The 13,768-nt window shown below is 38.7% G+C and overlaps 3 protein-coding genes across 3 annotated transcripts; 2 read left to right on the forward strand and 1 right to left on the reverse strand.

Moving 5' to 3' along the window:
* Positions 1 to 85: 85 nt before the first annotated feature.
* Positions 86 to 3,132, forward strand: LOC104734745 (E3 ubiquitin-protein ligase XBAT33). Its single transcript, XM_010454381.3, has 10 exons — positions 86 to 539; positions 628 to 687; positions 896 to 967; positions 1,055 to 1,224; positions 1,323 to 1,483; positions 1,590 to 1,648; positions 1,742 to 1,788; positions 1,883 to 2,026; positions 2,123 to 2,211; positions 2,297 to 3,132. Exons 1-10 carry the CDS (start codon positions 363 to 365, stop codon positions 2,860 to 2,862), a joined length of 1,545 nt encoding a protein of 514 aa, XP_010452683.2. The 5' UTR covers positions 86 to 362; the 3' UTR covers positions 2,863 to 3,132.
* Positions 3,133 to 4,588: 1,456 nt separating this feature from the next.
* On the forward strand, positions 4,589 to 8,643 carry LOC104737874 (leucine-rich repeat receptor protein kinase EMS1). Its single transcript, XM_087482858.1, has one exon. The coding sequence runs from the start codon at positions 4,845 to 4,847 to the stop codon at positions 8,502 to 8,504; it is 3,660 nt and encodes a 1,219-aa protein (XP_087338984.1). The 5' UTR covers positions 4,589 to 4,844; the 3' UTR covers positions 8,505 to 8,643.
* Positions 8,644 to 9,678: 1,035 nt separating this feature from the next.
* Positions 9,679 to 11,400, reverse strand: LOC147929139 (uncharacterized). The gene is made up of 3 exons (XM_087482370.1): positions 10,746 to 11,400; positions 10,558 to 10,644; positions 9,679 to 10,475 (listed from the first exon to the last, which is right to left on the reverse strand). The coding sequence occupies exons 1-3, from the start codon at positions 11,398 to 11,400 to the stop codon at positions 9,679 to 9,681; spliced, it is 1,539 nt and encodes a 512-aa protein (XP_087338496.1).
* Between the last annotated feature and the right edge of the window lie 2,368 nt (positions 11,401 to 13,768).

Genomic DNA, 13,768 nt, shown 5'->3' on the forward strand with positions numbered 1-13,768 from the left:
TGAAGATGAATCACAAAGACGCCACGTGGGATGAGTGGGACAAGTGAAAGTGGAGATTTAGGGGTAAAATGGTAAATACAGGTTTATGTTTCGCCTGCATCTTCCTTTGTCTTTCTTTTTTGTCTCCATACAGACAAAACTAAAGAGATAGAGAGAGAGAGAGAGAGAGAGAGAGAGTTCGCGTGCTGTTTCAGTAATTCAATATATCTAAATTATCAAATCCCAGATTCTTTCTTCTCTGTATCTTTCCACGACGGTTGACCTAATTTAATCGTCACATCCAATTGAAATTTGAAGTTTTGATTCACATCTGTTGAAAAAGAAGATAGATAGATAGAGAGAGAGAGACAAAAAAAAAACAAATGGGGAATTCATTTGGGTGTTCGGCGTCCGGCGAGAGATTGGTGTCGGCGGCGAGAGATGGGGATTTCGTGGAGGCGAAGATGCTTCTTGATTGTAACCCTTGTCTCGCCAAGTATTCTACTTTCGGTGGTCTCAATTCTCCTTTGCATTTCGCTGCTGCCAAAGGCCATAACGAGGTTCCCTTCTTTTTCATCAGTTCTTTTGATTGCTTCTTTAGTTGTTTTTGATGTAAAGTTTTCGTTTTTTTATCTGTTGTGATGTTAGATCGTCGGGCTGTTGCTCAAGAATGGAGCTGATGTGAATTCCAGAAATTATTGCGGCCAGGTATTCGAGATTCAGCCTAGATTCATGGATTCAAGTTCGATTCTTTCGATTGGAATTTGATTTAAGGATTTGTATCAATTAGTAAGATGTGAAATCTTTGGCTAAGTTTTGAGCTGCTAGGCTAAGTCTATGGTTAACAATTCGAGTCCTACACTGAATCCACTAAAAAGCTAGGAACATCCTAAGTTGGTTACTACTTCTGTTTCAGACGGCATTGATGCAAGCTTGTAGATATGGACATTGGGAAGTTGTGCAAACTCTTCTGCTTTTCCGATGCAATGTGAGTTGTTTTTTTAGTCACTAGCTGAAAAGACAACTATACGATTTTGTCACTTAATGTCGTCTTATAAATCTTTCTTTTGTCAAGGTTACTAGAGCTGATTATTTAGCTGGAAGAACAGCGCTTCATTTCGCTGCTGTAAATGGTCATGCCAGATGTATTAGACTTGTCTTGGCTGACTTTGTACCTAGTGATAAATTTAACTCTCTTCCTGAGACTGGTGTAGTGGTCACTGCGAAAAACAAATCCGAGCAAAGGTTTTTTGTTTCGAATCGATCTTCTATGTTTGCAAGGTTTTTATTTTGGATTGATTGTATAGTTAGCTCCAACGATAATAGTTTGTTTTATGGTGCAGCGCTTTGTCTAAATTTGTTAATAAGGCGGCTGATGGTGGAATTACAGCTCTTCACATGGCTGCCTTGAATGGTTTATTTGACTGTGTGCAGCTTTTGCTTGATCTCGAAGCGAATGTTTCCGCTGTGACTTTTCATTATGGAACATCTATGGATATGATTGGTCTCAGCTCTCTACCCGCCATTTTTATCTTCCTGACTAAAGGAGTATATTTATAATGCTCCCAAAGATGACAATCTTGGTCTTAAACTCTTAATTGCTGTTTCAGGAGCAGGAAGCACTCCGTTGCACTATGCCGCTTGTGGTGGGAATCTGAAATGTTGTCAGGTAAGAACAATACTACTAAGTTTAATTCTTTATGCTTCGGTATTTTGGATACAAAGAGTGATGAGAATCTCCATTTTTTTTGTTTCTCAATAGATTCTTCTTGCCAGAGGTGCAAGAAAGATGACATTGAACTGCAACGGGTAAGTTATTCCATCACAACATTCTAATGTTCTATTTCATGTAATTTGACTGTTGTTAGGATGAAAACTTTCCTTTTAAAAAAAATGTTTGTAGGTGGCTACCTATTGACATAGCACGTATGTGGAGTCGTCATTGGTTAGAACCGTTACTTTCGCCAATTTCGGATGTCGTCATTCCAACGTTTCCTCATTCTAAATACTTATCATTGCCCCTTTTGAGTATACTCAACATTGCAAGGTAATGAAAGAAACCAACATCTGAGCTTTTAGGACAAAACTCTGGCCACAAATATGACTCAGGTGATTTCTCTTTTTGTTGACTATTTACTTGCAGAGAGTTCGGGTTGCAGTCTGCAACCATCGCAGATGAGGTCGATATATGTGCGGTTTGCCTTGAAAGAACATGCACAGTTGCTGCTGAAGGTTCGGTTTAAATTTTTTGTCATTACACTTTTAGAGATGTTTATTAATAATGTCCTCTAAAGAGTTGGTGGTTTTTGTGTTTCAGGTTGTGAGCATCAGCTATGTGTGAGATGTGCGTTATACCTATGCTCTTCGAGCAATGTTCCCTCGGTGACAGTTGACCCGCCCGGGTCAATCCCTTGCCCTCTTTGTAGACACGGGATTGTGTCGTTTAAACGGCTCCCAAGCTCCCAAACCAGAGAAATGAAGTTACCAATTTCACTCGGGTTCTGTGCACCGTGTATGCTTCACACGGGTGACACAACAGATCAATCATCACCAACATGCCCAACAACAGAGCAGCGTAGCACTAAGACCAGGGCAGCCTCGGTTTCATCTGATATGTTCTGTCCTGTAACATGTAGCCCATTCCCTTCAGTGAACATTCCAATGTGCACCTGCAACGAAGGAACATGTCCAAACTTTGAGACACATGGGACAGAGAGACATAGCGAAGAACACGACGAATCTTCTCCTACAAGAACAGCAAGTGAGCAGGAGAAGATAGAAGAAGGGCAAAGGCTTGGGAAGACAACAACTTGTTCAAGCATGTTCTGGGGAAGAAGAAGCTGCAGCAGAGAGAACCAATGCAACTCCGAGATCAATGCTTGACTTGATCACATAAACATTATTTCTATGTACAGAGAAAGAGAGAGAGAACCTATGTCTCCATCATTTCTTACTTTTAAAAATGGGATGAGCCACACAGAGTCTTCTTCTTAGGTTTGTTTTGATTATTGGAGAGATGCTACAGTTATTAAATTATGGTGGAAAGATTTGTAATTATCACCATAATAGTGGGGTCAGTTTGCAAAATCTTTGTATTTTTATCATTGGACTCATCTGTTGTTGAAGTATAGTTTTCAACCCAAGAAAAAGAAAGTCAAACAAAACTATAAAAAGAGAATACTGATAATAATTACAAAACTCAATGGCTTCCCTATAGCTGTTCTTACTTCTTGTTGTATGAGAAAAAATCTGACCACACAAGTCCACCGTCCACGTCCGTTTCTCCTCTGCTAATAAATAACTTAAAATACTCATATTACTTTTGTTATTTCTCAAATCAAATTGAGGAAAAAGAAAGAAGAAAAAAAAAATCAAATGAAAATGAAAGTATCACTCAATTTAATCGGACCCAAAGTGGTCTGGTTTCAGTGATGCACCCATTTCAAGAACATTCCCAAATTCGGCTTTGCTACTTGGAAATCTTTCATTATCTGTAGCAGAGCTCGTCTCCACGAGATTAATTTCAATTACATTTTTTAAATTATTTATTGAACTTAGTGTATTATGTCATGATATATATATATATATATATATATATATATATATATATATATAGCAGCTGCACTTTTTGTTTCTGACCATGTGGTCTGTTTGTGTTCAAGCCGTAGTAATAAATCAACTGCAAGTTATGTGTAACTCAGTGGTCCACTAACCTACTAATCAACCATTTTCACACAATTGGTACAAGTGTGTATTAGGGTCCTTCTAAAAAGTAGTATTTTGACAATGAAAGTATACAAATAAATTTTAATTAGAGTAATCTAATCAGGTAAGCATTATTTTGTATAATGTGTTTAGAAAATGGAAACAAATCCCAAAGGGAAAAAGCTAATACATACCCAAAAGGGAAAGAAGACATGTGGGAACTCTCTGCTACTCTTTCTTCTTCTCCCCTTTTATATTATTTTGGACCACCATTTTTTTAAGATTTTCTTAATTCTAACCACTTCTTTCATAACACCAAAACAATTTTACATGAAAAGAAAAAAAAAAAACTTAAAAGAAACATGCATAATTTGTGTGTAAGAAATGTTGACTGTCCAAAATTTCTTCTCTTTTGCAATGTAAACAAGGAGAAAAGAAACCAGTCAATAATGTTAAAATAATTCAATACTTATTTATTAGTAGTACTATACTACTATCAAGTAAATGCAACAATTTCCCAAACATAAAAACGAAAAAAAGAAACCTAAAATTATTAGCTGTGTAAGTGAGTAGATAATAAAAGGGGTTTATTAATTGAAGCCTCTTTATATATACATACAAATTTAATTGACCAGCCAAAACATAGTTTGAAAAATTACATTTTAACCACACAACTTTTGAATATTTACAGAAAAAGCCCGTCAGCTTTAATCTGGTACACACAGTGGTTGGGATAGTCAGCAGATTCGAGCCGTACTCTCTATCAAGTCTGACCCATCCATGCCTTCTTTTTCAATCTTTCCTTCTCTAACAATTCACGCAAACAAAAAAAAAAATGCAAAAAAAATAATAGCAACTGTAGTATGAAAAAGTAAAAAATAAAAATTAAAATTAAATTGCCGTTACGAACTTTAAAAACAATGGTCTTACGTCACGTGAGCTTCGTGCTTCTCTCTCTCTCTCTTCATCTTCTTCATCTTCTTCATCTTCTTCATCTTCAATCTTCATCTTTATCGCGCCTTAACAAAAAAAACCCTTCCTTTTCTCTTTAATGGCGTGATTTATCTTCTCCCACTCTTGTAAAAATCGAGTCTTTCTCTCCAAACAGTCTCTTTTAAATCTCTGTTTTTTTTCTCTCTCTCTTCATTCCTTCTATAACCATGGGGTTTCTTCCCGCCTTGTTCCTGTTTCTCTTCTTCTCTGTTTCGGACGGTTCCGCCATTGTTGATCTAAGCTCAGAAACGATTTCTCTCATCTCCTTCAAGCTCTCACTCGAAAACCCATCTTGCCTTCCTTCATGGAACGTTTCGTCTTCCTCTTCGTCGTCTCACTGTGATTGGGAAGGCGTCACGTGTTTGTTAGGACGAGTCTACTCGCTCTCTCTGCCTTCAATGTCTCTCAAAGGCCATCTCTTTCCTCCTCTCTTCTCCCTCCCGTCTCTCTCCGTCCTCGACTTGTCGGGAAACTCACTCTCCGGCCACATTCCGAAGGAGATTTCGAGTTTGAAGAATCTTAAAGCGCTTTGTCTAGCTAAAAATCACTTCTCCGGGAAGATTCCGCCTGAAATTGGGAAACTGAAACAGCTTCAAACCCTAGACCTCTCTGGAAACTCACTCACGGGACTCCTCCCGAGTCAACTCAGCGAGTTACCTCAGCTTCTCTACCTTGACCTAAGTGACAACCACTTCTCAGGTTCGCTTCCTCCCTCCTTCTTCCTCGGCTTCCCTGCTCTGTCTTCACTCGACGTCTCCAACAACTCACTCTCCGGCAAAATCCCACCAGAGATTGGGAAATTGAGTAACCTCTCCGATCTTTACATGGGACTCAACTCGTTTTCCGGTCTAATCCCTCCGGAGATTGGTAACATCTCGTTGCTGAAGAACTTTGTTGCTCCTTCTTGCTTCTTCAAAGGGCCGTTACCAAACGAGATATCGAAGCTGAAACACTTGGCAAAGCTCGACCTTTCTTACAACCCACTCAAGTCTTCAATCCCTAAATCATTCGGAGAGTTGCAGAATCTGAGTATACTGAATCTTGTCTCCGCTGAGCTTAACGGAATGATCCCACCAGAGCTTGGTAATTGTAAAAGCCTCAAGACACTGATGCTTTCTTTCAATTCTCTCTCTGGTTCTTTGCCATTGCAGCTTTCAGAGATTCCTCTGTTGACGTTTTCTGCTGAAAGGAATCAGCTTTCGGGTTCATTGCCTTCTTGGATCGGCAAATGGAAGGAACTGGACTCACTTCTCTTGGCTAACAATCGGTTTTCAGGACAAATCCCTCGTCAGATTGAAGATTGTCCAATGTTAAAGCATCTCAGTCTAGCTAGCAATTTGTTAACTGGTTCGATTCCTAGGGAGCTTTGTGGTTCAGGTTCGTTGGAGGAGATTGATCTCTCTGGGAATCTTCTTTCAGGAACAATTGAGGAGGTCTTCCTTGGATGTTCATCTCTTATAGAGTTGGTTCTTACCAATAACAAGATCAGTGGCTTCATACCTGAGGATCTTTCAAAGCTTCCATTGATGGCACTTGACTTGGATTCCAACAACTTCACAGGAGAAATCCCAAAGAGTCTCTGGACATCAACGGACTTGATGGAGTTCTCAGCGTCTTATAACCGTCTACAAGGTTCTTTGCCTGCAGAGATTGGCAATGCAGCTTCACTGACGCGGCTGGTTCTCAGTGATAACCAGTTACAAGGTGAAATCCCAAGAGAGATTGGAAAGCTTACATCTTTGTCTGTCCTGAATCTGAATTCAAACAAGCTTCAAGGGAAGATACCAAACGAGCTTGGTGACTGTTCTTCTTTGACTACATTGGATCTTGGCAACAACAATCTTCAAGGACAGATTCCAGACAGAATTACTGGTCTTGCTCAGCTTCAATGCCTGGTTCTCTCTTACAACAATCTCTCAGGGTCGATTCCATCAAAACCGTCTTCTTATTTCCATCAGACTGACATGCCTGATCTGAGCTTTCTTCAGCACCATGGGGTATTTGATCTCTCCTTCAACCGATTGACTGGTCCTATACCAGAAGAGCTTGGCGACTGTGTGGTAGTGGTAGAGATTTTACTGAGCAACAACCATCTCTCCGGAGTAATCCCAGCTTCACTCTCTAGTTTGACCAACCTTACAATTCTGGATGTATCTGGAAATGCCCTTACTGGCTCCATTCCAGAGGAGATGGGCCACTCTCCTAAGTTGCAGGGATTAAACTTGGCGAATAATCAGCTCAATGGCCATATACCGGAAAGCTTTGGCCTTTTAGGTAGCTTGGTGAAGCTAAACTTGACCAAGAACCAGCTGGATGGATCGGTTCCTGCTTCTCTTGGGAACTTGAAAGAGGTTACACACATGGACTTGAGTATTAACAAGCTAAGTGGTGAGCTTCCATCAGCACTGTCTCAGATGCTCAAACTTGTAGGCCTTTACATTGAACAGAACAGGTTCACTGGAGAAATCCCTTCAGATCTTGGTAACCTTACGCAGCTTGAGTACTTTGATGCTTCTGAGAACTGTTTATCTGGAGAGATACCAACAAAGATCTGTGGATTGCCTAACCTAGTGTTCTTGAATCTAGCCAAGAATAATCTGGGAGGAGAGGTGCCGAGAGATGGTGTTTGCCAGGATCCTTCTAAGGCATTACTTTCAGGGAACAAAGAGTTGTGTGGCAGAGTGATTGGCTCAGATTGCAAGATCGATGGAACTAAATTGATGAGTGCTTGGGGACTTGCAGGGATCATTCTTGGGGGTATGATCATCATCTGTGTGTTTGTTTTCTCTCTGTGCAAGTGGGTTATGACAAAGAGAGTGAAGCATAGAGATGATCCAGAAGGAATGGAGGAAACCAGGTTAAAAGGTTTTGTTGATCAAAATCTCTATTTCTTAAGTGGAAGCAGATCAAGAGAACCATTAAGCATCAATGTGGCCATGTTCGAGCAGCCACTTCTCAAGGTGAGTCTGGGAGATATTGTGGAGGGAACAGATCACTTCTGTAAGAAGAACATAATAGGAGACGGTGGTTTTGGGACAGTTTACAAAGCTTGTTTACCCGGTGGGAAAACAGTAGCGGTCAAGAAGCTAAGCGAAGCCAAGACTCAGGGAAATCGTGAATTCATGGCAGAAATGGAGACTCTAGGGAAAGTGAAGCATCCGAATCTGGTGTCTTTGCTTGGATACTGCTCTTTCAGTGAAGAGAAGCTTCTTGTGTATGAGTACATGGTAAATGGGAGCTTGGACCACTGGTTAAGGAACCAAACTGGGATACTAGAGGTACTAGACTGGCCCAAACGTCTCAAAATCGCGGTTGGAGCGGCAAGAGGGTTAGCTTTCTTACACCGTGGCTTTATCCCTCACATTATACACAGGGATATCAAAGCAAGCAACATCCTGTTGGACGGTGACTTTGAACCTAAGGTTGCAGATTTTGGGTTAGCTAGATTGATCAGTGCGTGTGAGACTCACGTGAGCACAGTGATCGCTGGGACGTTTGGGTATATCCCACCGGAATACGGTCAAAGCGCACGAGCCACAACCAAGGGAGACGTGTACAGTTTCGGGGTGATTTTGTTGGAGCTGGTCACAGGGAAAGAGCCTACTGGTCCAGACTTTAAAGAGAGTGAAGGAGGGAACTTGGTTGGTTGGGTAATTCAGAAGATAAACAAAGGGAAAGCGGTGGATGTTCTAGATCCTCTGGTTGTGTCGGTGGCTGTGAGACACTCAATGCTTCGTCTGCTTCAGATCGCTGTGCTCTGTCTTGCAGAAACGCCAGCTAATCGCCCAACCATGCTTGATGTGTTGAAGGCCCTCAAGGAGATATAAACTGTAACAACCCCTAAACCTTGTTGTTGTTTCATGTGTTTCGTGTTGTTTAAGTCACTCTAACAAAAAAAAAGTGAGTGTAGGGTTTGTAATGTTAATGTAACTCTGAATATCAGAAAACCAGACTTTTTTTTTTAAATCCCTTATTTGTGACAAACACTCAAATTGACAGAATTGCCCTATTGCGCTCAAAATTACATTTACGAGAATTACAAAAAAAAAAATCAAATTGTAAGAGGGAAAAATTGAAGTGGTTGGATTGTAGCTGTTTGATGTCAAGTCAATATCAAGAAACACAGTATGGTCAGTAAAAAATAATTATTGAAAAAAATCTGTAGTCCAAACTTCTGGCTCTATATTTTTACAGTCACTCCCACTTCTTTTATTCTCTCTAGTCCAAAACTTCTGACTACATACAAAAAATATCTCCACAACTTGCTCAGTTTCACTGTTTTGTTTGTTCTGTCACCAAACGGGTTCATGTCATTAATTATATAAATTAAAGGATCCTAAAAAAAACAGTCTACATAACGGAGCTCGTATAAACGAATTGATAACTACATTATTTTTGTTGAAAAAAATATAAAATTATTCCCTTTTGATGTGCTAACTAGCCGATCAGTTGATTACGGTTCCTCTTCTGCAGTTCACCATGTAACAGAGTTCTATTAGTGTTAGATAAACATTCTTGTCTATCAAAATTGGTGAAAGGGTTTGTTTTCTCCAATTAACTACAAAAACATAATAGTAAAAAAAGGTCAAGTATGAAAAAGTCTAGGTGCAATATATGAGATAGAGTCGTAGACTTTGTCCAAACCATTTAAGGTCATCATCCACAGATTAAGCATTTATTGCACTGACTTAAATTAACTCGATATGTTATGCCTATATATCAATCAAAACAACTAGTGGGTTTATGTGTTATAACAGGCCAGGCCTATTTAATGTGAGACATCACGGGTCTTTTTTACCCAGCCCATGGCTTATGTAGGTAATCATAATTATATATAGATTGTTTTTTTTTCTTTTGTCAACTGATAGAAACAAAATCTGAAAAGAGTACAAGGGAAAACAAAGGATCAACCACTACCCTACACTTGATACTGAGGTCAATTGACCCTCCAAATGAAAACAGGTAAGAACAAGAACATACAACATAGACCACTCAGCAACTTCAAGCTTCAAAATCCTTGCGTATTTGATCGCGCAGCCATGACGGGCCTCTCAAAGATAAATATGACTGAAACCTCCCCTCTCGTGTTACACTCTTGGCAATAGCCACCACCACTTTGTTTGCCGAATTGAGCACATGGTGACACTCCCAATAGTCAAAAGTCGATAATATCAGATATATATCTTGCAACAACGAATCAAAACGCGGCCATTCCCTCGGGTTATTTATGGCTGCAACTCCTGCAGCACTATCCATCACCAATTCAACCCGAGTAATATGCAGAATCTGCAACGCCTCCAGAGCCCACAGAAAACACCGGAGACTTGCCAATATTTCCGTGTCGGATCTCTCTAAAGCAGTTCGTGCATGATGGAGTACCTGACCTTGATTATCTCGAGTAATCCACGCACCAACAACCATTAGGGAGTTCTTCCCCCATGACGTCGCAATGTTGCATTTCGTAATTCCAGGCATTGGTCTCCTCCATGTAGCTTCAAGAGATTGACGTCTCACTGTCCCTTTTTTATCTAAAGTACCATCTAGAGCTTGTGCAGCAAACCAATGTGAAGAATGCGTGAAGGCTTTATCCACCAACTCCCGTATATCTCCCTGTTTCCCCTGAAATAGGAATGTGTTCCTCCATTTCCATAATTCCCACAATAGCCAGGGAATCATATGTCTAATCTCCTCCGGAACCCACTTATCCTGCATTACTATCAGCAAATGATCCCAATTCCCCACCAAATCCGACTCAGAGAAGCCCCCATAAGGCAGAGGAATGTTAGCAATGGCACATGCTTGCCGTGCAACAGGACACGAGAACAGCATATGACATATTGTCTCCTCCTGGTGACCACATATTGATCATCTGGTGTCTACCGTTAATCCCCATGAGGTAAGCCTTTCTGAAACCGCTAGAGCACCAGAAAGCATTCTCCATAGGAACGTTCGAATCTTTGGTACCATCTGCAGTTTTCACACCTTCGCTTTCATACTTATTAACTTGATCCTATCTTCCGTGCGAGGCTTATAGAGTGAAGGTAAGGTCCAAAGCAACTAGTACCCACTTTTGACAGAATAAGCACCAGAAGGCATATAAGGCCATATGTAACGGTCTCTCTTTGTTGCGGCAATTTTCATCGCGAGGATCTGTTTAGCATCATCAGGTGGAAACAAAGCATTTACCTTCGCAATGTCCCATTGACCATCTACTTGGCTACGCAGCTCCACCACCTTCAAGTTGACATTAAAAAAAATGTCCTTCCGGTACGGTGCTCTAGGATGCTTATCAAAGATCCATTTCTCTTTCCAGACGTATGTATCCAGGCCATTCCCTATCTTCTTCATCAACCCCTGCTTTAAAAAGTTACGACCATGTAAAATACTCCTCCACGCGTAAGAAGGCCTTGAACCAAAACTACATTCCAAGATAGTTGACTTTCGAAAATAGCGGCTTTTGTAGAATCGAGAAACCAATGACTCCGGATTGTTGAGGATCCGCCAAGCTTGCTTGGCAAGGAGGGCTTGATTAAAATCTCCCAAGTCTTTAAAACCCAAACCACCATCTGCTTTGGACTTACACATTTCAGACCAAGCCACCCAAACAATTTTCCTCTGCCCCTGACAACTATTCCACCAAAAATCTTGCATGGCACTAGTGAGTTTCCTGCAAAGATGTTTACTCAGACGAAAACAGGACATTGCATAAATCGGGAGTGCCATTGCTATCGACTTGAGTAGAATCTCTTTTTCCCCTAAGGAAAGGGTCTTTGCATACCAACCCTGTAGTCTTTTATTGAGTTTATCGCCAATAAAAACCAAAAAAGCCTGTTTTAAACCACTGAAACACTTTGGCAAACCCAGATAAGACTCAACTTCCCTCTCTACTGTAATCCCCAAAGTTTGTTTGACCATCAGTTTACTTAATTCGGGTGTCTTGCTTCCAAAAGTAACTGTAGACTTCTGTAAGTTAATTTGCAGCATATATATAGTTTGTTTAATAATAATTATACTTCGATTGTTTTATTTGTATTTTGATATTTTGATGTTTTGTACCTAATTGTCAACAAAGTATATGTTGGCTACTAATACAAATAAAACAAACGAAGTGTATTTGATGAATTAAATATACAGGGCGTAATGTGATTAGTGAATAAGTAGAGTCATCATTAGTAGACAGAGGAAATCTATAGAGACAACGACCTGTATGGGAGACCGCATGGACCATGTGAATAAGTCAATAACTAATGCATAATTGTAACACTAATTAATGATGATTATTATATCATTCAATGATACATCTTAAATTAGTTTTCTCTTCTTCTTCTTCTTTTTTTTTTTTTTTTTTTTTTTTTGTGTGTGCTAAATTCTATCGGTTGGTTAGTTTGCATATTGATTTTTATCTTTGCTTTGTTCATGTGTCCAGCCTGGCAGCCTTGTTCTTCGAAGAATATGTTATGTAAATTAACCAAAGGAAAACAAAATTCTATCATTATCTATAACATTTTTCAAGTTCGTCGTATTCTCAAATGAGTATGATATATATAGTCGTGTTATTGATGTGTCATATGACTCGTGTCATACGCTTCAACTTATCCTATATGTACATGTACCTAAAGGCGTGCAAGCAAAAAAAAGAGTTTGTTTCCATGCTTATTTTTGTAGAAAAATACAAAAGCAATAAATAATTTTGGGTAAAATTTGGCATGTGATCAACGGAAGGATATAGTACACATTGCGACTTATGTCTGCAAGATACTATAGTACATAAAGAATAGACACGAGATCGAATATTTTGAAAAGGGATATGCTTAATTGAATTGTAGATATCAGTTCAAAAAGTATATATTAAGTGTCAAATATATATGGACATCCAAATTGAAAAGTTCCAACTATTAGTACTTGTATCCATGTAGAGTAGATTAGTGTCAATATTCAAACCAGAGTCACAGATATGTAAAAGAAAGATCATTAATATATGTTCTAAACATTAGTTATATATACATGGTATACAATTATAAAAATAAATCTAACGAAAAGAAGTACATACAGAACAACAAACAAAAATGTCGTAGCTTCGTAGTTTACATGTGAAGTAAACTTAAGATGACAGAGCCTAAGTATCATCATCACAAATAAAATAATAAGATTACCTGTTTGTTAATGTTGGTTGATGATCAGATAGCTTAAGAATGATACAACTGGAACCGGTTTGGTATATATCCGGGTTATTGGTTCAGAACCGGTCAGGTTAGGTTAGATTAGTATAGATGTGATGTTAGTTGAACACCTACCATATGTGTTTGTGCCTTGGAGAGTTCAAGTTCAACATAAGAGAGAGAGTAGAGAATCGAAGCAAACGGAGGATTTTGTTTTTAGTCGACGTCAACCATTGAAAGAATGACACGTGAAAAACCTTGAGAAGAGCGTCTTAATAAAGAATAAATGCTTTTCTTTCTTGTAAAAAAAAATATTATAAAAAAAAAGAATACTTTGTCTAATCCTTCACGCCGCGTCTAAGCCATTTAAAAAGCTTTCGGACAAGACAACTTCGCTTTCTTTAGCTTTCAGCTTTGGCTATATTTTATCTTTCGTATATAGCTCGACTCGGCTTGGCTTAATGAATTTGACTAATCAGAATATGTTTTTTGTAAATTAAGCGAAATAAATATATATTGCTAATCTGTCTTACTCAATGACTAATTAAGGAAATTAATCATCATGTTTTATCCCAAAATAATATTTTGTTTTTTTGCTAGCTTTTTAAGCCTTTAACAAAATACACTGTATATTATAGCTATCTTAAACCAATAATTACTATCCAAAAAAAAAGATTTAGTAAATCTTATGTACTTTTTCTTAAAGTAATTAATAAATCTGGTGATCCATTGTATCAATAAGTACGTGAAAAAAGGAAAACAAGAATGAGAAAGAATGTGAAAGACTTAAAAAAAAAAGTAGTTAAAAATATTTTCCTTGTTTAAAAAAAAAAAACAAAGACATTATCTTCAAAGTTTTATCCTCTTCTTATTTATTAATTTGCTGATAAAATGCGTTTTAATCGTCTTCCTTTTTTTTTCTTTTTACCCAC

Source organism: Camelina sativa, chromosome 13 (assembly GCF_030686135.1).
Source record: "Camelina sativa cultivar CO46 ecotype springtype chromosome 13, ASM3068613v1".
In the NCBI taxonomy this organism is placed as follows: domain Eukaryota; kingdom Viridiplantae; phylum Streptophyta; class Magnoliopsida; order Brassicales; family Brassicaceae; genus Camelina; species Camelina sativa.

Bases quoted from the DNA above. Each gene is read 5' to 3' on its own strand.
- LOC104734745 (XM_010454381.3), top strand. From the start codon at position 363: ATGGGGAATTCATTTGGGTGTTCGGCGTCCGGCGAGAGATTGGTGTCG. The intron at 1,225-1,322 runs GTTTTTTGTTTC...TTTATGGTGCAG, and splicing joins AAAAACAAATCCGAGCAAAG to CGCTTTGTCTAAATTTGTTA. The intron at 2,212-2,296 runs GTTCGGTTTAAA...TTTGTGTTTCAG, and splicing joins ATGCACAGTTGCTGCTGAAG to GTTGTGAGCATCAGCTATGT.
- LOC104737874 (XM_087482858.1), top strand. From the start codon at position 4,845: ATGGGGTTTCTTCCCGCCTTGTTCCTGTTTCTCTTCTTCTCTGTTTCG.
- LOC147929139 (XM_087482370.1), bottom strand. From the start codon at position 11,400: ATGGCACTCCCGATTTATGCAATGTCCTGTTTTCGTCTGAGTAAACAT. The intron at 10,645-10,745 runs GTGGGTACTAGT...TGAAAACTGCAG, and splicing joins TGGTGCTTATTCTGTCAAAA to ATGGTACCAAAGATTCGAAC. The intron at 10,476-10,557 runs GTAGACACCAGA...TTGCACGGCAAG, and splicing joins TTACCTCATGGGGATTAACG to CATGTGCCATTGCTAACATT.